This window comes from Trifolium pratense, linkage group LG3 (genome assembly GCF_020283565.1).
Source record: "Trifolium pratense cultivar HEN17-A07 linkage group LG3, ARS_RC_1.1, whole genome shotgun sequence".
Classification (NCBI taxonomy): domain Eukaryota; kingdom Viridiplantae; phylum Streptophyta; class Magnoliopsida; order Fabales; family Fabaceae; genus Trifolium; species Trifolium pratense.
In genome coordinates, this window is record NC_060061.1 from 24,504,096 (window position 1) to 24,527,855 (window position 23,760).

Here is a 23,760-nt window from a genome sequence, read left to right on the forward strand (position 1 = left end):
TAATCAATAATACAAACCCCCTTGTTTTTTACCAGAACATTTTGGCGCCCACCGTGGGGCTGCGGTAAAATCATTTGATCCCAGCCTATCACAGCAACTAGACGAAAAATCAAACATCTTCACATGGCTGGAGAGCATGGAAACAACGATAACTCTAGCGTTAACACCTTGCAAGCCGCCGTCGTAGAAATACGGCGCTTACAAACTCAGATTGCGGCCATCGAAGCCGAAAGAACTAATGAAAAAGAGAAAGCGAAATTGATTTCGGAGGAGGAGGAGGGAGAGGGCGTCATGGACGTACAGCCTTTAGCACAACACTTATGGGATTCCCAAGTGTTGGAAACAATCAAGGTCCCTCACCTTCCTACCTTCGACGGAAAGACGGATCCAAGGGAGCACCTGATGGCAATCGGAACACAAACCGCCATAATCAATGCTCCGGAGCACCTAAAGTGCAAACTACTAGCCGGCACCTTCAAGGATGTCGCCCTACGTTGGTACATGAACCTTCCAAAGAATTCAATTGAGAGTTATGCTGACTTTCATAAAAAATTTATTCACCAGTTCGCTGGATCGAAACACGTGAAAGTCACATCAACCAGTCTTTTCTCCATCCGCCAAAACCATGGCGAGTCATTGCGTAATTTCCTCGCCAGATTTAGCGAAGCCACCATCAAGGTCTCAAATCCAAATCAGGAGATGTTCGTGGCAGCCTTCCACAATGGGCTAAGAGCAGGACATTTCAATGAGTCCTTAGCCCAAAAGCCAGCCTCGTCAATGCAAGAGGTGAACAAGAGGGCGGAGTGTTATATAAAGGGCGAAGAAAGTAACGCCGAGAAAAGACAAAGAGACGTTAAGGAGAAGGAATACGTGGGCCGTGCCACTAGAGCGCCCGAACACCCACGACCAAAAACGGGAGGCCACCAAGGAGACCCATGGCAGAGGCATCATGGGAAGCCCTACCGCCAACCGCCCAGAAGAGAATTCAGGAATCATCCCGCCAATGAAGACCTCACGCCATTAAACGCCTCAAAAGTTTACGTCTTAAACGAAATTCTGGCCACTGGTTTGGCAAGCCTACCCCCAAGGAGAACCAGTAACATCCCCATGGGGCTGGACGATAACGCCTGGTGCGCATATCACAGGTGTAGAGGTCACTCCACAGAAAAATGCTTCCGCTTAAGAGATTTAATCGAAGAGCTGATAAAAAGCGGACACCTTCGCAAATTCATTGACGACGCCGCCCAAGGGCGGGTTGTCGTGCCAAAAGTCCCCCGACAGGAGCCACGGGACCCTCCTGGGCCAAATAGAGAGCCTCCCAAGGGGAGAATCTCCGTGAATACAATAGCAGGAGGATTCTCAGGCGGGGGCGAATCAAGCTCAGCAAGGAAAAGGTATGTACGCCGAGCCATCTCGGAAATATACCTCGTAAGTCAACCCCAGCCATTAGACGTACCAGATTTGGCGTTCACTGCAAAGGATGGGTTGGAGGTAGCACCTCATGACGATGATCCATTAGTGATACAAGTCCAAATTTTGAACTGTGACCTAAAAAGAGTACTGATAGACTCAGGGAGTTCAGCGGACATTATGTACTGGGAAGCTTTCAAGGCCATGCAATTAGCAGAAGAGCAATTGCAACCATACTCCGGAACCCTGGTTGGGTTCTCTGGCGAACAAGTGGACGTAAGGGGTACGCCTCCCTTCTTACCACGTTTGGAGAAGGCAGCAACGCCAAAACTATCAAAGTGCGATATCTGGTAGTTAAAACTCCTTTTACCTCCTATAATATTATTATAGGAAGACCCGCCTTTAACGCATTAGGGGCGGCCATGTCCACTTTATACCTAGCAATAAAATACCCCCTCGAGAATGGGGGAGTAGGAACAGTAAGGGGCGATCAGATTCTCGCCAAGAAATGCTACGAGTCTAGCTTAAAGATACGACACCGAACTTCCAGCGCAAGCGGAAAATTCGAAAGAAGACAAGCCGCAATTCCAGGCGGCATAAACATCATAGAGAGCGCAGATATAGATCCGAGGGAGGAATTTCAAGATCGAAGGGTAAGCCCTATAGAAGACCTGGAGCAGGTTCAAATTGGCAATCACCCACACCAGACAACCAGCTTGGGAACAGCGTTGCCCAGCGAGGAGAGGAGACGAATCATCAAAATCTTGAAGGATAACGCTGATCTATTCGCATGGAAGCCTTCAGATATGCCAGGGATTGACGAAGGGGTGATAACACATAAACTTTCAATATCACCCAGCACAAAACCAGTCTCCCAAAGAAAGAGGAAGGTGGGAGAAGAAAGACGAGTCGCTATAGCGGAAGAAGTAGAGATGCTAAAGGAGGCCGGATTCATCGAAGAAATAAAATACCCCTCATGGTTGGCAAATGTCGTCATGGTGAAAAAGGCCAACGGAAAGTGGAGAATGTGCGTGGACTTCACAGATTTAAACAAGGCATGTCCCAAAGATCCATATCCTCTGCCCAACATAGACAGGTTAATTGATGGCGCCTCGGGGTGCAAGATGCTGAGTTTTATGGACGCCTACTCCGGATACAATCAAATAAAGATGAACCCCTCCGACGCCTGCCATACAGCCTTTATGTCGAATACCTGCAACTATTTTTACAACGTCATGCCTTTTGGATTGAAGAATGCGGGAGCAACATACCAAAGGTTAATGGACAGGGTTTTTGCCACGCAAATAGGGAAGAACTTAGAGGTATATATCGACGACATGGTAGTAAAAACTTCCGAGGGAAGTCGCCATGATGATGATCTGTTGGACATCATGGGATCAGTAAGAAAGTACAACATGAGACTAAACCCAGCAAAGTGTTCCTTTGGAGTACAAGCCGGGAAATTCTTAGGGTTTATGCTCACCAGCAGAGGAATAGAGGCTAACCCCGAAAAATGCCAAGCCATCATAGACATGAGGAGCCCTACATCCGTGAAAGAAGTACAAACCTTGACAGGCAGAATAGCGGCACTATCCAGATTTCTATCATGTGCGGGCGAAAAGGGTTTCCACTTCTTCGCATCTCTTAGAAAAAACGAGAGATTCTCCTGGACACCAGAATGTGAAGAAGCCTTCAGACAACTAAAAGAGTTCCTAGCATCACCACCCATCTTGACACGCCCATTACCAGGTAACACCCTTTACCTATATCTCGCAGTTTCGGATAGAGCTTTGAGTTCAGCTCTCGTTCAGGAAATAGAGGGCGAAGAAAAACCTATATATTTTGTAAGTAGAACCCTAAGGGGAGCAGAAACAAGGTATCAAAGAATAGAGAGGTTATCTCTCGCGGTAGTTGTCACAGCCAGAAAATTAAGGCAGTACTTTCAAAGCCACCAGGTAGTTGTTAGAACAGATTACCCTATCAAGAACGTCCTCCAAAAGCCAGACTTGGCAGGAAGGATGGTAGCGTGGTCCGTTGAATTATCAGAATTTGACATCACCTTCTCACCTAGAGGGGCCATTAAGTCACAAAGACTAGCGGATTTTGTATTGGAAATGTCTACTCCGCCAACAACAGAGAAAACGGCGTCTTGGACACTCTCAGTTGACGGGGCCTCCAATGTGCGAGGAAGTGGAGCCGGAATAGTACTGGAAGGACCAGATGGCGTTATGATAGAACAATCACTACGTTTCGCCTTCAGTATTATCCCCATGGCCCTTTTTCATGTGGGGTGTAGATATCGTTGGTCCATTTCCGGTTGGCTATAAACAAGCGCGATGGATCATCGTCGCCGTGGACTACTTTACAAAATGGATTGAAGCAGAACCGGTATCCAGCATCTCGGCGGAACAAGTAAAAATCTTTTATTGGAAGAAAATCATCTGCAGATTTGGACTGCCCAAGTATATCGTATCCGACAACGGTACACAGTTCGCCAGCGAAAAGGTCGTAAAGTTCTGTCGAAGCAAAGGGATCAAAAACACCTTTATATCAGTGGAGCATCCACAAGCTAACGGACAAGCAGAGTCAGCAAATAAGGTGATACTAAGAGCCTTAAAAAGGAGGCTAGATAGCAAAGGCGAAGCTTGGGTAGCCCACATCTCACCCATCCTCTGGTCGTATCACACCACTCCCCAATCCTCGACAGGAGAAGCGCCATTTACAATGGTCTATGGTTCAGACGCGATGATCCCGGTGGAAATAAATCCTCCTAGTTGCGCGCAGAGAAACCACGACGCAGGAAGAGAACGACAGAGCTTTGGAAGAGAACCTAGACATGATCGAGGAAAGAAGAGAAAGAGCGCATTTCAGAGAATTCGCCATAAAGCAAAGGGCCGCTAGGCGTTATAATACGAGAGTCAAGCAAAGGAGTTTTCAAGAGGGCGATCTAGTGCTGAAAAGACCTATGGGAAAGGATAAAGGAGGAAAGTTCGCGGCAAACTGGGAAGGCCCCTTTCGGGTGCAAGAAGCTTTCGAAGGAGGAGCATATCGTCTAGAGACCATGGAAGGAAGAATCCTCCCCAGGACGTGGAACGTAGCAAACTTAAAGTTTTACTACAGCTAATCGCGGGGCATCACGTCACTGGTGGAAGAATAAGTAAAACCATTCCCTTCTTTTAGCAATATTTTTAATGATGTATAAGAACCGTTTTCATAAATGAATAAAAAGACAATGAGACACTCTTTTCCCCTGTTTTAACTGGGGTTTTTATCGAGGCTCATTGAATTTCAAAATTCTAGTAGTTTATATCTTCTTGCATATGTCAAAATATTTGCGTCAACCTGATTAAGTTACGGGCTCTAAATCAACGAAAATGGTTATCTCAAACTTGAGCTCTGAATCTTTATCAAAGATCAACTCAGATGTGAGCGCTGAACCATAAAACAAGGTTGCAAGGCCTTGGCGTTACCTGTAAGTCTTACGAGTTGGGTACGTCAGAAAAAGAAAAATTAAACAAGGTTGCAAGGCCTTGGCGTTACCTGTAAGTCTTACGAGTTGGGTACGTCAGAAAAAGAAAAATTAAACAAGGTTGCAAGGCCTTGGCGTTACCTGTAAGTCTTACGAGTTTGGTACGTCAGAAAAAGAAAAATTAAACAAGGTTGCAAGGCCTTGGCGTTACCTGTAAGTCTTACGAGTTGGGTACGTCAGAAAAAGAAAAATTAAACAAGGTTGCAAGGCCTTGGCGTTACCTGTAAGTCTTACGAGTTGGGTACGTCAGAAAAAGAAACAGCAGAGAAAGGCAAGATTATCAACACCGCCAGAAGAAGCTTATACACAACCAAAGCAGGCGATTCATTATAACGCCAAAAGACAACAGGTATAAAGTTATTTGTATCAATTTACAATTATTATTGAAAGTCGAAGATGTCGCAGGTGCAAGGACAAGTTTCCTAGACGAGAACGACAGAATGCGTTACCTCACAACGTAATGCAAAATTCATCCGAGAAGTTATGAAGAAAAAACTTAAGGGCGAATGAAGAAATTAATAAAGGACCCAACAAAGGGCAAATTGTTTAAAGCCACAAAGGGCATACAAGATAGTTACAAAAAAGCCACAGAAGGACGAAAAACAAAATCATTACAAAAGAGATCATTCACTGAGGAGTAACATAGGGAACGAGCTTGCCGTCAACAATTTGATTCATTGCATCAGCTTCGCCAAGGCGCTTAGCATCGAGATCTGGAAAAAGAAGCTTGACCTGTTCTATAGCAAAGGAAAAGCCCTCGTCATATTGGTTGGCGGCATAGAGCTGAAGCTCTGTGACATCACTCTCCAATCTAGCTTTCTCATCAGCTAAGGTCCCAACAGAAAGCACCGCTTCATCCTTCTCCTTGGAAAGCTTGGAAAGCTTCTCAACCTGGGCAGCAGCATTCTCCCTGAGCTTTGCCTCAGAGGCGGCGTAGCTTTCTTTGATCTTCGCCACTTTCTCTTCATAGTCTTTCCTCAGCCTCTCTGCCTCGCCCTCCCGTTCCTCCTTCAACTTTTTGATGTCCTCCTCCAGCTTCGCCTTAGTTTCAGAATACCTCTTCTCAATATCAGCGAGGTTATCATCAACCATCTTCACTTTTTGCCTCGCCTCCATAACCTCTTGCTCCTGGCGGTTTGTCAACAGATAATTAAGGAGAGTACCCTTGACTTCATACTCTAAGGCTTTCTTCCTCAGGTCCTCCGTCGAAGTGTTGGTGAAGCGAGTCATGTCACCCACCATGGTTACTCCTCTCTCAATAAACTCCAGAGGATCGAAGGAGCTCCAGGAAAGGGGCGCAGCGGCTTCAGCGTCTTGAGAAGGAGGCTGAGAAGAACTGGAAGCCGCGCCTTTGCCCTTGTCAGCACTCCCAGCCTTTTGAGTAGTTTTCTCTATTTTTTGTTTTTTGGGAGGAGGAGGTTCGACACCCTCGGTTTCCTTGGCTCCAGGAGCTGCTTTCCCCGGGATCTCGACACGGATCCGCCCTTCATGCTTCTTCTTACTTCGCCCTTCTTTGGCAGCAGCTTCCTCCACTTGTAGCTGCTTCAATGGGTCGACCACAGCAACGGCGGGGTTGGCCTTCTGCTGGCGAGCCTTTGCCAAAAACGCCAATCTCTCCTCATTCGAGATAGTTCTCATTCTCTCTACAAAAACAAGGAATGCAAAAAAAAAACACAAGTTAGTAACGAGGTGAGATCAACATAAAACAAATAAAGAAAGATACAAATTTATCACTTACGCAAATATTCTTCCAAGGCGCCACTATTACCCTCACACCTAAGAACGTCAGCGGTATCCATAAGGGCATAGGAATCAAGGAAGGTGACGGTATCTTGTTCAAAATCACTCAAAGCCTCAAAGATGGCTCCCTTGATAAGCCTAGGGTTATTGGTCCAATAGAAAGGAAATAGAGGATCCTCAACCTCATCATACATCAGATCAGGAAATTTCTCATCATTGCGAACCCGAAGAAAAGAGTCTTTGAAGTTTTTGAAATTGGAGGCATATAAACTTAGAAGACGACGGTTGGGTTGACTACTAAGGGAAACTAGAGACTGAGGTTTTAGGTTCTTTATTTGGTAAAAAGAGAAGAAAACACCAACAGAGGGATCCAGGTTAAAACCTGAACACATTACCTCAAAAGCTTTTATAAAGGCCCAACTATTAGGATGGAGCTGGGTGGGGGCGACGTTAAGAACCTTCAACATCTCCGCCTCGAAAGAAGTGAAAGGCAACCAAATATTGAGGGGCTGGATCACGCCAGTATAAAGATAGAAATAATCTGGCGGGGTATCATTCTTGGAAAACACGAACTCGCCCTCCTTGACGGGCTCGGTTATAATCAAATCTTCACGAGGAAGGGAGTCAGAGAGTTTGACAGCTTTCCTAAAGCTCCTCACCATTTCCACACTAGTATACTTTGAAGAAACTTCCATGGTGACTGGAATGTAGTCAGCAACGACCAGATCTCGGCAGGGGTTCTTCCGCTTTCCTGTGAAAGAGGAAGGGGAGATTATGACGCAATCACTGTCATTACTACTATCACTACTGCTATCGCTATCACTACTACTACTCCCAACATCAAAACCCCACAATTCCGAATAAAACCCCCGGCTATTAAGAACGCCGTTAGCCCTAGTATAGTGGGCGTGAACTTCTTGCGCCCACTCGAGATAACTAGGAGAAGAAATAGGAACTCTCCCCTCATCCTCATCTAGCTCCCTCAAAATAACCATTTGTTCTAAACCTAATTAGAGAAATTAGGGTTCCTACTCAGAACAGACCTAATTAACGAAAAGAAGAAAGGTATGAAATGAAATACCTTATGAAACAGATGAAGACCTCGAAGCAGGGAGATAAAGTCGTCTTAAAACGAAGACCGTTGAAAACCTTTATCAAGAGAATGAAGAAGAGAGCGTAAACTGGATCGGAATGGGAGTAGAAGATTTTGCAGAAGAAGTAAAGGAAAAAGAAAGAGCAAAACCCCTATTTTTAAGACTTTACTCCGAACAGTTAATTTGAAGTTGTAAGGTTCGAACGAGTAGTGTCATGTGAGTCGTCGGATCGCGTACGTGTCAAAGCGCACATCCCAAGAGTAAATCATAGAAGATTTATCGTCAGATATTTAATTACAACGCCTATAGGCGAGATGACTAACTATAACGCCTTTAAAGGAAGGGCCACGCCAGGACAAATTATCTCGCCGAAAAAAGTTTGATTCGCCCGTGGGGCGCGGCGAAGATATCCAAAACAACGCCCAACGAGAAGAAGCCAAAAAGTCAAGAAAAAATAAAAGTAAATCATTCTACTCAAAGCAAGAAAGAAAATCTTTATTATTAGCAGCAAATAAAAAGTACAACGAGGAGAAACCAAGGCTACATGGAAAAATCCTAAAATCCTATCAATCAGACTCCGAATCCTTCTGCGCAGGCTCAGCAAAAGTCAACTTGGACTCGGCAGTAGCGTAGGAGCTTTCTTCCCCACTTGACGAAGAAGCACGAAGCTCAGGAGGGATGTAGGTCTCCAAGAACGAAGCATAATCCCTGTCGGTGCTACCAGAATCAGAAGTATCCGAAGAAAGGACGATAACCTCCACCTCCTTGACCTCTTTCGATCGACGGGAGCGAGTGGAGTTAGAGGTTGAAACCTCAACTCTTTTCTTCCTCCGCTGAGGCGGAGTGCTTCTGGCAACAGGTTTTTTCGCATTGTTATTTTCCATCATAAAGATTCAAAACAAATTGATGAAAATTCGAGTTTTTAGCAGGTGATATTTATAGTCAATGCTTAACCTTAACATCGTTATTAACGATAGTAATAAATGTGTGGACGGTTGTAACCACCAAGTTTTGACTGTCTCGAGAAATGCCACTTTTATATTTCCAAGAAGTCAAAATTTGACCCATTTTAGTTATCGAAGATCGCAAAGGGAGGCGGTACTAAAAAGAACAGAAGAGCAACACATAAGGAAAGGAAATTGCTTAATACTCAAATTCTTATAAAGGAAATACAACGGAAGCAAAGAAACAGAATGAAAATAACAAAGATCCCAAAATGCGGAAGCAAATTACAAATACTTGAAAGAAAAGCACAAAACGGAAAGATGAGCAAACAAAAGACTTCATGGCATGGTAGAGCTCCCCAATTCACCAGCATCGGCAACGGCGATACGGTGCATTTCCTCCAATGCCCGTTTCACCCTCTTCGCCTTCACCATGTTTTCTTCAATGGGCTTCAGATCCTCTCTTAGTTCGCTCTGCTTGTCCAAAAGGTCCACCAAAGAGTGGCGCCTGGAAATCAACTTAGCAACATCATCCCTAATCTCGCCTTGAAGAGCCCTCTTCCTCTTCACAAGCGGCTTCATCTCCTTGTTCAGCAGCGCCAAACGATCGTCCACTCTCCGCTCCTCGTTGAAGCATATTCCTAAGATTTCCTCCTGCACACCCATGGTCTCTTTCGTGATCTCTATCTGGCTGTCGACAGCTTCGGTAACTTCGGCATGGCATTCTTTGACATTCTCCACAGCAATCACAAAGGATGCACTATCCTTCAACTCTTTCTCTAGACGCAGCACACTGTCAAGAAAACGCTTCTCTTCCTTGGTTAGCCTCCAGCAATAGTCATTAAGCTCTTTGACAAATTCCGAGAACTCACCAAAATCGTCCATTAAGTCCTCCGTACTCAGGGTCAACATACGGCGAAGCCGCTTGATGACGGGGGAAGCAGGGGATTGACCACATTCAAAGGGAGGATTTTTGGGAGACATAACTCTGAAAGGAAAGCTTAGAATTTCGCAGGTAAGAAGGGATGAACTGATTATTTCATCAAAGTCCCACTTTTATAGACAAAGAATCTCATCGTGGCAGCAGCAGGTGGGGAAACGGTTAATGAGAGTTGCTCATGAACGTAAGAACGTGCGCCAGAGAGTGGGAGAGAAACGCGGTATATCACGCGCCAAGAATTATGGAGGGAAATTCGAATTGTATTTAAGCATTTCATTCCTACGGATCTCATGCTTGGGGGGCTGTGGACTGGGCAATGGGCTTAAAGGCAAAATCAAACTAGCCCAATTAATATGAGAAAGGAAACAGGCCCAAAACAATTAAATTCTAAACGTCCATTTGGCGATATAAGGCCTTGGCGAGGTAGGTGATGACGGATAACGCCCATAAGACGGATTTGTATACGATAATAAAATATCTTCATCCTTCCCTGCCTCAGCGATTAACTTGGGAATGAAGAAACTAACTCCTTGAAACCGCCATAGCTTGGAGACCAAGGTTTTATTCCTACTTTCACGCTGCATCACCGGAAAAGGCGCTGAAGACCGGATTTGTAGGAACCCTTACTTGGAGAAGAAGACTAGAGGCTCTATAAATAGCTCCATACTTTCATTGGTAAAAGGAGCTTAGTCTGACTTATAAAACTCCCAGGGTTGTTGGGATTGAACTGAGTGTAGTCATACCATTTAATCAATAATACAAACCCCCTTGTTTTTTACCAGAACACTAGCAATTTCGGCATTTTTGCCAGTTGAGCTAGGATTTGTGGAATGCTAAATTTTATTTTTATCCTTACGTTATTTAAGTAGCGAATTTTATAAAAATAGCAAGATTAAATAAGTTTTTGGTCACTATATATATCTCGAATTTTGTTTATAGTCTCTATAAAAAAAATTAGCAAATTTTGGTCCTTCTAATATTTTCCGGTCACAACTTTTAGTCTCTACTTTTAATCAAACTCTTGTGTACTTTCACATATTTGAATTGATTTTTGTATTCATATTTATAATATTATAAGAACCTCTTTCGCAATAAGATCTAAATAATTATATATATGATTAGATATATAAGATGATTTTTATGCGTAGAAAAACTAAAAAATTCATATTTAATTCATCCTTGTTAAAAAAAAATTAAACTTTTGCAAGAGAGATTCATATTAAACATGATTGCGGAAAGAAAAAAACTTTTGAACGATATACACGACTTGACTGAAAAACTGAGACCAAAAATCATGAGAGAAAATATTTGAGGGGCCAAAACTTGCTTAAATTTTTTATATGGACTACAAGTGAAATTTAAGATATTTATATGGACCAAAAATATATTTAACTCAAATGAAAAATTCGACACCCCCCTGCAGTTGTCTACTTAAGTAGCGGACGTGTAAAGATTTTACATTGTTCTCTACGTAAGTAGAAAATTGTGTTTGTTACTTGACTAGCTAACATATCATATACATATAAAGTTCATCACATGTGTCTATTTAATATTGAACAAGGGCATATTCATTAAGATCATCATTTCACAAATTCACACATTCGACAACAATTGTATTCAGGCATTATTAAAGATCTTCGTTTCTGCATAGAAGAATTGAATAAGCAAGCAAGTCACACACAAGACTCCGATTTAACTATACTTATCGTTGTGCAACTTGAGAGATGAGATTAACTAACACACACGAATAGAGTGAGAATATTGTTCTATTCTGTCATAAAATATTTCAACAATTGAATATAATTTATACTTATTTCATTCCGCTTAATTTCATTTTAAAATATTATTATAATCGAGGACTTAAATATTTACCTCAGAGAAAGGGAAAAAAATGTGGAGTAAGATCGGCGGGAAAACTAGAAAACATAGTATTTGGAATATATGCGACAATTTTATTATTATTTTGACTCTAAAATTTTAATAGAGAGGGAATATAATAGTAATTTAAATTTTTAATATTAAATATTCTATATATTTCAAATGTTTTAAGTATATCTTGTAATTTATTTCATAGAAAAAAAAAATGTGTTCAAAATAATTTGACTTTGTACTAAAGTTGGTACTTTTTTGGTCCAGTTGTAGAATTTGTGCATGGGTGCACAAGTTTATGTATTTCAATATGGACCATTGGATATAATATATAATATTCAAATGGTTAAAATTAATTTGAATTGTTTACTTGTTACTTTTTTATGACTTATTGGTCATACACAAAAAAAAAAATTGTGACCCCACCAAACCATTATTTAAAATGATATAAATTTTTGTTATTTTTTGTGTGTTTTGGGCTAAGAAGTTTGGTTCCAAATATATTTATGAGCCCAAATGAATTATTGAAGGGAAAATATTATTTTGCTATATATGAAAGAATGTTAGGCATAAATGTTTAATATAAATACTTTAGTAAATTGATCCTTCCTTCCATTACTTTAAAAAAAAAAACGTTTGTCGTTGAGTTACACGAAAAAATCTGTATGAAAGTGTTCTAAAATGTTGTTGCCTCTCACATAAAAAATATGTATGAAAGTGTTCCGTATGTATATATATATATATATATATATATATATATATATATATATATATATATATATATATATATATATATAGGGGTTAGGGGTTTTCTAACTTAGACCCTAGTTAGGTCTAAGTTAGCAAGGTGCACCTTTTCAATTGGACCAAAATACTCATTCTTTTAATTTTTGAAAGAATAGAGCAACAGGGGCATTTCTGTAATTTTACATAAAAAAAAAATAACAACACGCGCCCCACCTTCTTAAACAATTAATAGACGTGGATCCAGTGTCGCGCGCGTACGGAAGGACCATGGTTACAGACCGTTGATTTCCATCAGACAGCCAAGATGAGATCTCATTAAGACTGTCTGATCAATCAGACAGCCCAGATCATCCTGATCTATCAGATCATCCTGTCTGCGCCACACTAGATTATAAGCTGGAGAGAGAAAATTTTGCTTTTGAAAAAGGCAGCCACGTGTCAGCATATGAATGGGTCTGCGTGATTTTTTTCATTTTATACTTTAAACTCGATTATTTCATCGTAAATTAATTTTTTATTTTTTATTTTTTATACCAAAATTCATAATTTTTTTTCTCTACAAATAGAGACTTGGTTCGTTTGATTTGGACACCGAAAAAAAAACGCAATTTTTCACTACTTTAAACTCGATTATTTCGTCGTAAATTAATTTTTTATTTTTTATTTTTTATACCAAAATTCATAATTTTTTTTCCCTACAAATAGAGACTTGGTTCGTTTGATTTGGACACCGAAATCCTTCTGAAACCATTTATATGGTAGAATGGTGTCAGAGAGTTGTAATCTGAAACCATTTTGCTGGTAGAATGATTTCAGTAAGTTGATTATTAGTTATTTGCTTCTGAAACCATTTAGTTTGTAGAATGGTTGCACATAGTTGTATTCTGAAACCATTTTACTGGTAGAATGGTTTCAGTGAGTAATTTATTAATTGTGTTTGCTTCTGAAACCATTTATCTGGTTGCACAAAATTTTGATTCTCATTTGTTTTTCAGTCTAATTATGTGATATTGAATAATTGAATTGATAAAATTCGAAATGTTTAAATATGAAATCAGTCTTGCAATTATACCTTGTTTTGATTTTGGTCCCTTTAAAAATAGTTTGATTTAGTCCCCGTAAAAAAAGTGATATTTTGTTTTCTGAAAAATGAAAAATGTAATTTTTAATTTAAAAGTTAAATGAAAATTACATGTAAATATCCACATCATCAAATAACCCTAATCCTAATCGGTATAATCATCAACAATTTGGTAGGTCAACAAATAATCCACCTTAAGGACATTTTTAAAATTTTTTAGATTTTGAGGGGACTAAAGTAAAAAAAAAAAACTTATTTTAAACGGATCAAAATCAAAACAAGCCATAATTACAGGGATTGTTTTCATATTTAAGTCAATTCGAAATCTCCAGTCAAAACCGGTAGTTTTAGTCAAATTTCATGGCCCTTTTATAAAAAATAGGTATCCGATGAGACTCAATCGATCTATACATTCAAAGTTTGATTGTATATGATAAAACTTAAAATTAGCCCAAACAATTTATACCGTGTGAGAGTGTAATGTGTTATTTTTAAACTCAATTAAATAAAAATAATTTAGAATTTATTTTATTATTATTATTATTATTATTATTTTATTAATAATAATTAAAAAAGGTAAATGAAAAACGTGAAAAGAGGGGTAAAAAAGTATATTTTGGTATGGTATGTATTACTTTTTATACGGACAAGAAAGTTGGGTTTAAATAGCAAACATTATTATATTTTCATTATAACCGGTACAAAAAGGTGTAGACTGACACCTGTCCTGCAAAAACTTTTTGTGCACTGTGCACAAATTATCCAATTTGTGCATGCTAAACGGCACCAAGAAACGAGAAATTCTTAGGTGAGTCATCACCTAAGCATTAATTATTAGGCACAACCAATCATATAATTATAAATAATTAATTTATTAAATACTTACTAGTAATTAATGAAGTAGGCATTAAAATCAAATCTCTTCTCTTTTTTTTTTTTGGTACATCAAATCTCTTCTCTAAAAATAAGGAAAAAAAACGTGTGCATTGTATAATTATTTTTCCAATCCCTCATATTTTTCTTGTTCCGGCTCTATTTTTTATTTTTCGTTTATTTATTTTTTTATTTGATATTTTTCGTTTATTTCTTTTGGTTTGTTTAAATATTTTTCGTTTTTTTTTACGAAAATATTTTCGTTTATTTCTTGTTCCTATTATTTATTTTTTTTAGAAATTGTTCCAATCATGTTATTTTGCACTATTTCATTATATTTTAAGTTTACCTAGGTGAAGAATGATTTAATTGACAAAATAAGTTATTGATTATAAGTTAGTCCAACCATTAATTTTACTAAACACTATAAATTGAATTAGTAAGCTTATTGACTATAAACTACCTTATAATTTATTTGTTATGAACTCATCGATAATTTTTTTTTTGAACTCATCGATAAATTTGTTTATCAACTATCCACTCTTTCATTTTTACAAAACAAAACCATAATAGTTTGCAGTCTATAAATTTCCCAAAAAAATAGAGAAAAAATAATTGAAACAAATAAATAAATAAATAAATAAAATTAAAAAAGAGAGCTTAGTTAGAAACAAAAAAATTTGAGCGATTAGAATTTTTTTTATTTATAAAGTGCACATGTTTTTTTTCTTTCCTTATTGGTAGAGATTTGGTTTTAATTACTACTCTATTAATTAGTTGTAATTATTTCATAAATTAATTATTAATTATTTGTAATTATATGATTGGTTGTGCCTAATCATTAATGCTTAGGTGAGTACTCACCTAAGAATTTCTCCCAAGAAACATTGTCATCCTTGCAAATCTAAGATAGATTCACGTACCAAAAAAATAAAAAAAATCTAAGATAGATTCTCACCAAGTACATTTTGTAAAATTGTTTGAATTCCTTCCTTCACAGTGTACACAACACAACACAAACAATTATTGCACCGCGTGTGTGCATCCCTTTGTTGATCACCCATTCTGTTCAAGTTTTCAACTGCAATAGCTTTCACACAGGATGACAGTGCAGCTGTTCAGACAATGTAAATAAATTTTGTTTATATGATATAATTATTATTTTCCCAAAATTTACAATAATGTTTTAATTTTTATTTGTTTTATAATTAAATTTTACTATTTTTTATAACAAATTAAAAATAATAGAAAATTGATATTTTTTAATGTTGATAAACCTCTGCAGAAACTATGGAGATATGCAAGAATCTACTTGAACAGGATCTGTTCTATAGGATCATACTACTGTGTCCTTGATTTCTAAGGAGACAGGAACCAAAAAAAAAAGTGGAGAATGAAGAATATTTTAGACGAGGAAAAAAATAGTGGCAAAGTATTCTCCGCTCAATCTTCACTCTCTTTTTTATCAGTAAGAAAATAAACAAGAAAAAATTAAGGTCTAGTTCTCATGAGACCAACAGCATCACTCGAAAGGATAATGGATAGAGCATGAGACAAGATTCTCAAACCATTAAACCTTGGTCCATATTAGAGTCATACTTGGCAAGCCAATCTGCACAAAAATTGTCTTCTCCCAAGGTATGTTGAAAATGAAGAGACCAAACATTATTCTTGTAATTTCGAATACAGTTCACCACATGGGCATAAGGGTGGGTATTCAGAACCCCTTGATCAATGAGATCGATAGCGACTTTGGAATCATATTCACAAATAACTTCAGTGTACCCTTTTGACCAAGTCAAACTAAGACCATGAACAATGGCTAATAACCAAGCTTTAAGATTGGTGGTTATGCCACAAAAATCAGAGAAACCATAAAGCCATCCACCAACATTGTTACGAATGATACCACCATAACCAGATCTACCAAAGTTACCTAAGGAACTCCCGTCAACATTAAGCTTAACACAGTTATCAAGAGGAGGAGTCCATGCCACCATACGAAGTTCTCCGCTCAAACTCCACTCATTTACATCTCCACCTCTAATAAATGAAAAACAACCTAATATACAAGCCAGGAATTGGATTAGATGTTGTAAATATTATGCGCAGATTCACACAATTTTAAATGCCAACAAATTTTCATTCCGTTTGTTTCCGACTTTAAAAAATAATTTTTTTTGTAATTAAAAAAAATTATGATAACTTAATTAAAAATAGCAAAATTATTTCAAATTTATCATTTTACAAATCAAAATAGTGATTTTGACATTCAATAACTTAAATATTGATGGTAGAGATTTTAACTTTTCACAATTTTATAAAAAAATATCTATTAAAAATAATTTTTATGAAAAATTATTTAAAAAGCTTCTTCTTTGTAACAAAATTAATGCAATACTTATGACAACATGAGAAACTATTCAAACCAAACCAATTTTTTATTCGAAGCTTTTATAAAAAAAATCGGACCCATTATTATTGGTTTTGGTTAAGATGCATAAGTTAGATAAGTGTTACATGATACACAAATATTATGAACCATTTGATTGATAGTTTCCATAGATTTCGTACACTTGCACCTCTGCAATTTGTACTCAAACTATCAATAAGGTAGGGTGAGATAAGGGTGAATGAGAGCAAAGGAAGGTCAACTGTGAATGTATAACTCCTGAATACTTCACTCACATTTCCTACAATTTTTAGTCAACAACAACACCTCTCTCCGTCTCTATATCTCCACCAAGACATACTCCACCAAGACGTAAATGGTTGATAAAATAGTGTCGTTAATTTTTCAGCATGATCATCAATGGAAGTGCTTCAACAATGAAATAAAGTTATGGGTTTTGATTCAAAGATAAAAGGGGGCAAAAATGTTTAATTTCTGAAAAGCTGGCCTAAGGTAAAAGAAAAACCAGAGAGAAGGTGACGATTGGATTCTTAAAATCTTAGTCTGAATATATTTTCAACGGTGGTGTTTTCATGGTTAGCAACAAGGTGGGTGGCCAGCGGTGAAGAGAGAGAAGACAAAACAAGATTTGGTAGTGAAAACAGAGAAAAGCTAGACAGAGAACAAGATTTGGTGTGGACTGACTGTGCATGATAAATTTGATGATTTTTTTTTATCAAATGATTAAAATAAGGTCTTAACACATGAAATAAGGACTCGTTAAATATTTAAATATAATGATAAATTTATAAGATTAATTCATGTAATTAAACAAACATCTGCTGCAAATTCAAATAGCCGCAGAAATTCCAAAATCCATAAGACTGAGACTATCAATCACAAAAATTTCCGATACATAACCATCTTTTCCAATTCATACTACAAATTACCAAAACAAAACTGAGCAAGAAAAACTACTAGAAATAAAAATAATAAGATGCATAAAGATATAAGTTTTCAGTATCCCCAAGACTGAAGATAAGTTTCAACATCAGCAAAAAATACCACCACTCTAGTCATCAGCAAAAGTTTTCTTCGTTCCTGAAAAAGGCAAGTTCAAATAATCAAATACTGAAGTCATCAAATAGTCATGAGGAAAAATGAACTAAAAGCTTGTTAATTGAAAACTTGTTTTAGAAAATTTACTGTTGAAAAGTCATTTGACATATAATAATCTGTTTGTTTAGAAGATAGAGTTGGAAAAATAACAGAGGACCTATTAGCAGAACATAGTACACAATAACAATCATAGGAAATATAAATGTACCTTCTGGTTTGTTGAATCCAGTACGACCTATTCCTCGACCTCTACGGCCACTATCCCTTCCACCAAATCGACCTCTTCCGCTATCCCCCCTTCCGCTACCAAATCGACCTCTTCCACTATCCCCCCTTCCACTACTAAAGCGACCACGCCTTCCAGCAGGACCTCCTCTACTCCCAGAACCTTGACTATCTCTAGGTTTGGCTTCATCCACTGTCAAAGCATAACCTCCAAGTTCACTCCCACTGAGTTCTAGAGCTTTGCTCATGCTGTCAGAATCTTTGAAGTCCATGTATGCAAACCTGAAAATATCATTATAGAAGTCAGATCATAACATTTTTTTTGGTAAACAATTCATGAAGTGAGTAGAGTTTTCAATATAAGATTATGCCAATGAAACATACCCCTTGACATAACCAGAGTCAAAATCTTTGGGGATTGACACCCTTGTAACTTCCCCACAGGAACCAAAATGTTCTTCCAATTTTGATCTTATCTATACATAACAAAACAAGAGCGCTGTTAACTACAAACAAATGAAGTCAAAGCAAAACAATAAAAAAAAAACCAGGAGTGGGGAATAAAATTACCTCATCCTCCCCTAGATTACTATCAAAACCTTTGACAAATATTGTTTGAGATCTTCCACCACTTTGAGCTGAGTAGTTGCTGCAATTAATAAAAATAAGGAATAATAGAATCAATACAAGTGATAAGAAAAATAAAATTAAAAGATAAATAATTGTATATAGTAATTACCTGTTAGCATTAGGAGTATAAGCCCCCCTCTCCCGAGCTAAATCAAGTCGGATGGCACGTTGCAACAATTCTTGCCCATTCAACTCAAGTGCCTATTTATTAAAAACAAAAACATTCAAATAAAAATACTGGATAACAAATGAATCCAAAATGAGTTTTCATCTATTCCAAAAAGTTGAGAAGATGCTAAAAGCTTACACTTTGGGCTGCCTCTGCAGTTGCAAACTCAACATGTCCAAATCCTTTAAACCTTCCATCCTCATCATTAGCAAGACGGACATCAACAACGTCTTCACCGAAGAAATTTTCTCTGAATAATTTCAAAGTTAGATAGATAACAAATAAAATAAAATAAAATAAAATAACAAAAAATCACATGAGTGAGAAGAAGAAAATAAGTACATATCAGCTCGCTGCACACTAAATGACAAGTTTCCACAAAACAATGTCTTTGAACCGCCACTCTGATTGGGTGTAGCTGGGGTAGCAGGCTGCAAATTTGAAATATCATATACATCATCAATTTAAATTTAAATTATCTCAAGCCCAAAAAGAACAGCATGTATCAAATAATTACAGCTTTTTTTGCAGATTTGTTAGCATCAACCATCTCCACATCTTTGACAACCTGTTACACAAGTAAAATATTTTTTAAAAAATTAACCAGGATTGCAAATTTAAATTAAAATCAGGATTACACAAATAGAGATGATCAATATGCTAACCTTTTTCTGGGGAGTTTTGGCGGGTTCTTCGTCACTCTCCTCCTCACTGTCGTCAGAACTATCACTGTCATCATCAACTTCCATTTTATCCTGTTATTGACACATTATCACAGTATAAATAACATAATAATTACATAAAAAATATCTATCTATCTATCTATCTATCTATCTATCTATCTATCTATCTATATATATATATATATATATATATATATATATATAAAATAGTTATAGTTAGTCTATATAGACTTATTCAGCTAGTGTCATGTTTCAAATTTCATCTAATTATCAGAGGAATCACTCTCTGATTCACTAACCTGTGTCTTCACAGCAGCCACAGTTTTCTTGTTTCCATTAGATTTTCCGGTTTCCTGCAACAGTGGAATGCCAATTGAAACATAAAAAATAGCACAACTAAATAATGATAGATCACATAACAACTTCTTAATGCAAGCGTAAGCTAAGTATAAGGATCAACAATCACATTAGCAAGAAAAGTATTTATTACAGTGTCTTCGTCAGAGCTGCTATCTTCATCAGAAGAGCTATCTTCCTTCGCAGCTGCAGCAGCCTTAGGAGTTGCAGCAGGCTTTGTAGGCTTTGTATCCTAAGTGATGCGGAATAAATTATAAGTTAGAATATTTGCTTAAGATTTTTTAATTGCAGATTATTTAATAATTAAAGAACTTACCTCTTCATCAGAGCTGTCCTCACTTGAATCATCATCTGAGCTTTCAGTTTTGGGAACAGTAGTTGCAGGTTTTTTCTTGTTCTGTGACAAATTGCATATATTATTATCACAACTATTATTGTTATATGAAATCAAAACATGCATCCATTAGAGAAGTAGCAATCACCAGGCAATTACCTTGTCATCATCAGAATCAGACTCTGAGCTGTCAGAGTCAGAGCTTTCAGCAGGCTTCTTTGCAGGAACAGATCCGTTCTTGGCTGCAGCAGGGGCAGCCTTTGGTTTTGGAGCCTGAAATTAATTACCAAGATTAAAGAAAGCAAGGTATACTGGTATTCCACTCAACAAAAAAAATCACTAATAATCAGGAGGTGGCAACTATTCAAGAGATACTATGAAATGTACTACTCACTTCATCTTCATCAGAGTCTTCATCGGAAGAATCATCAGAAGAACTAGCTTCTTTCTTTGCTGGGGCACTCACATTTTTAGAAGCAACAGCTTTTACTGCAGGTTTCTGAACAAATAGAAAGAAGAATGTGTGAAATTATTAAGAGCCTTTTAAAAAACAGAATAAAATGATGTTGATACAATGATATAAATTCAAGGCTTAACATGCAATGAACTTAGAAAATGAATAATACCTCATCTTCAGATGAATCATCATCTGACTCTGAATCGTCAGAACTTTCCTCCTTTGGCACCACCTTAGTAACCTTAGCAGCCTCTACTTTAGTTGGCTTCTTTACACTAGCTTCCTCATCAGAAGAGTCTTCAGACTCCTCTGAGCTGGAACTAGAAACTGGCTTGGGGGCTTTCTTCACATCCCCATTTTTGGCTGGGGTCTTTTTTGCGGGAGCGACCGGTTTCTGTGACCAAGTAAATTTCACATAACATAACATAATCAACAACAATAATAAAACAGACCATGATCAGCAATCACAAAAAAGACATCAAAGCATATATATACAGTGAATATAATAGTACCTCGTCCTCAGACTCATCAGAGGATTCATCTGAACTACTTTCTTCCTTAACCTTCTTCAACTCAGCCTCCTTCTTTTGCTTAACCTCTTCTAGCTTTTGCTTCTTTGCACTCACTGCCTTAGCTTCTTCCTCAGCCTGCCTCTTGCCTATATCAAAGTCAAATAATCCAATTAAAATAAAATCAACAACAAAAAAAGAAGATTTATTCTAATTTTCATAAAATCAATTGGACCAATCAATAACACCTCAATTAAAATTAATATTAACATATAATACATATACTACTTAACTTTACGAATCAAAGAACCAATTTTGAAAAATAAATATGGACGAAACAGATTAATCAACATTCCATGAATCAAAACCAATTTAGTATTCATTAACATATAATACATGTAGTACTTAACTTCAAAAATAAACTGAAAATTAAAATTAAAATCAATTGAAAAATCAGCTCTGCACTAAATCATATACATGACTCTATGGATGTAAAAGATTAATCAACATTCAAAACCCCATGAATCAAAACCGATAAACAGAGTAAAAATATTACTTTTTTCAAACAAAACAGAGTAAAAATACAATCTTTAAACAAAAAAAAAAATCGAAGCAGAATAATAAAGCAACGAAAATTAACAACCGTACCTTTCTTTCCAGACTTGGCTGGAGAAACAACAACGGGAGCATCTTCAACCTTCAAAACAAACCAAAAACAAACAACAATTAGAAATTAAACACCAACAAAAAATAATCGAGTGAGAAGAGAAATTAACAAGAGATTGAAGAAAAGAGTTACTTTGGTAGCGGATTTCTTGCTTGACTTGGCCATTGGAAAGGGAAGAGAAGGTAGAAATTGGAGAAGCTATTCAAAACCCTGCGGCTGAGAGAATTAGGGTTTTGGAAATAGCAGAGAGAGAGGATTTAATTTTGAGAGAGGCTGAAGTGTTTATATACACGAACGACAGTAGCACTATGGGTTTAGGGTTTGGGCTTTCGGCACACAAACAGCACGTGCTAATGAGGTTTGGCTATTAGGTTTTTTTTGCCGGTGACAAGATATTTTTCTCTCACCTCATAAACAAGTGTAATAAAAATAAACTAAATAATAATACTAAAAGATTTTTTCCAAAAAAAAAAAACTGTTTTTCTATAAGAAAAAAATAAAAATAAACTAAATAATAATAAAAGATTTTTTGCAAAAAAATAAAAATAAACTGTTTTTCTATAAGAAAAAGTATAGTTTTGTGTAATAAAAAATTTGATTATATATATATATATATATATTTTTTTTTTTTACAATGAGTTCGAGATTGAACCCGGGACCTCTAACATACTACTGATATGGATCTTTTAAGTTTAGTCATTACTTAACTTTTATTATATTTTTAGTCCTTATAAAATATTTCTTAGACATAGTTTTATTCTCTGCTTGTATACATACATAATATAAAGAGGATACATTGTTTTTTGTGTGAATTTTTCATAATATCAACAATACCCTTGATTTTTATATCTTTTATTAACAAATTCACCCTAACATAAGACATGTATTTTTTTCTTTTAGCAGCAAAAAATTTTTATAAACAAATTTATCTATTCTATACATCTATTCTATTCTATATCTATACCTATCTATACTTCTATATCTATATTATACATAAAGAGGATACAAAAAAAAATTGTGTAAACTTTTCATAATACCAACAATATCTTTGATTTTTTTTTAGAGGCAAAAATATTTTATTAATAAATACCATAACATAAGGCATTCTTTTTTTTAGCAGCAAAAATATTTTATTAACAAACTCATCATAACATAAGACATGTATTTTTTATTTTTTGACTTAAGTTTGCATAATAGACACAGACAGACGCGAAACGCGCCCTGTCTGGCCGCTAGTGTCATATAAAGATTATTTACTAAAATTTAGAATTGTTTAACACGATATGAATTAAATATGAATTTTTTAAACCGCAAAAGTTCAAAATAAACATAACGAAAATCATGACCTGTAAATTAAATTTTTACCTTATTTTTTCTGGAGGAACTTTTTGTGATGTTTTAAATATACTTGCGAAAAAATTATTCAAAAATATAAGCTAATTCTTGTGAAAAAATCATTCAAAAATATAATTTAACCGTATGGATCAAAATATAGTGCATACTATATAATTTTCCAGGGACTAAAAATATAATAAAAATTAAGTAAGGATTAAACTTATAAGATCACCATTTTGTAGGGACCAAAAACATATTTAACCCTAAAAAATTTCAAATATTAATTTTATAAATAAAAACTAATTTAATTTGAACTATTTATGAAATTCCAGTATGGTACAAGATCCTTGCACATATTTACTTTTTATTTAGAAAACTTTTATTGTATTTAGTCACTTTTTTTAGGAGAGCTAAAAAGAAAAGAAAAAACAAAACAAAAAGAAAAACTATTCACGAAGAAATACGGTTCTTATTGCGTCGTTACTAAGAAGATCGCGAACGCCTTCTAGAAGAGAATCATGAGTCATGGAGCCAGCATATGATCTGAGGAGGTTCTAAGTTTAGCAAGAAAATATGTACATTGATTCCCCTCTCTAATTAGTCACTCAATTACTATACTTTTTTGGATAAATGTCTATTTACCCCCTGTAATGTCG

General features: G+C 36.5%; 2 protein-coding genes across 2 annotated transcripts; one reads left to right on the top strand and one right to left on the bottom strand.

The window, feature by feature from the left end:
• The first annotated feature begins 1,107 nt into the window (after positions 1 to 1,107).
• LOC123914822 lies at positions 1,108 to 1,764 on the top strand. Its single transcript, XM_045965993.1, has one exon. The coding sequence runs from the start codon at positions 1,108 to 1,110 to the stop codon at positions 1,762 to 1,764; it is 657 nt and encodes a 218-aa protein (XP_045821949.1).
• A 15,650-nt stretch (positions 1,765 to 17,414) lies between these two features.
• LOC123917740 (nucleolin 1) lies at positions 17,415 to 22,177 on the bottom strand. Its single transcript, XM_045969561.1, has 18 exons — positions 21,902 to 22,177; positions 21,751 to 21,799; positions 21,106 to 21,251; positions 20,763 to 20,987; positions 20,531 to 20,635; positions 20,296 to 20,409; positions 20,119 to 20,199; positions 19,936 to 20,034; positions 19,745 to 19,798; positions 19,428 to 19,517; positions 19,280 to 19,330; positions 19,105 to 19,193; positions 18,901 to 19,012; positions 18,703 to 18,794; positions 18,534 to 18,612; positions 18,348 to 18,439; positions 17,947 to 18,245; positions 17,415 to 17,720 (listed from the first exon to the last, which is right to left on the bottom strand). Exons 1-18 carry the CDS (start codon positions 21,932 to 21,934, stop codon positions 17,692 to 17,694), a joined length of 1,839 nt encoding a protein of 612 aa, XP_045825517.1. The 5' UTR covers positions 21,935 to 22,177; the 3' UTR covers positions 17,415 to 17,691.
• Positions 22,178 to 23,760: the final 1,583 nt, after the last annotated feature.

Coding starts and splice junctions, on each gene's coding strand:
- LOC123914822 (XM_045965993.1), top strand. CDS start 1,108: ATGGGGCTGGACGATAACGCCTGGTGCGCATATCACAGGTGTAGAGGT.
- LOC123917740 (XM_045969561.1), bottom strand. CDS start 21,934: ATGGCCAAGTCAAGCAAGAAATCCGCTACCAAA. Junction 18,795..18,900: donor CTGCAGAGGCAGCCCAAAGT/GTAAGCTTTTAG, acceptor TTTAATAAATAG/GCACTTGAGTTGAATGGGCA. Junction 18,246..18,347: donor GACTCTGGTTATGTCAAGGG/GTATGTTTCATT, acceptor TGATATTTTCAG/GTTTGCATACATGGACTTCA.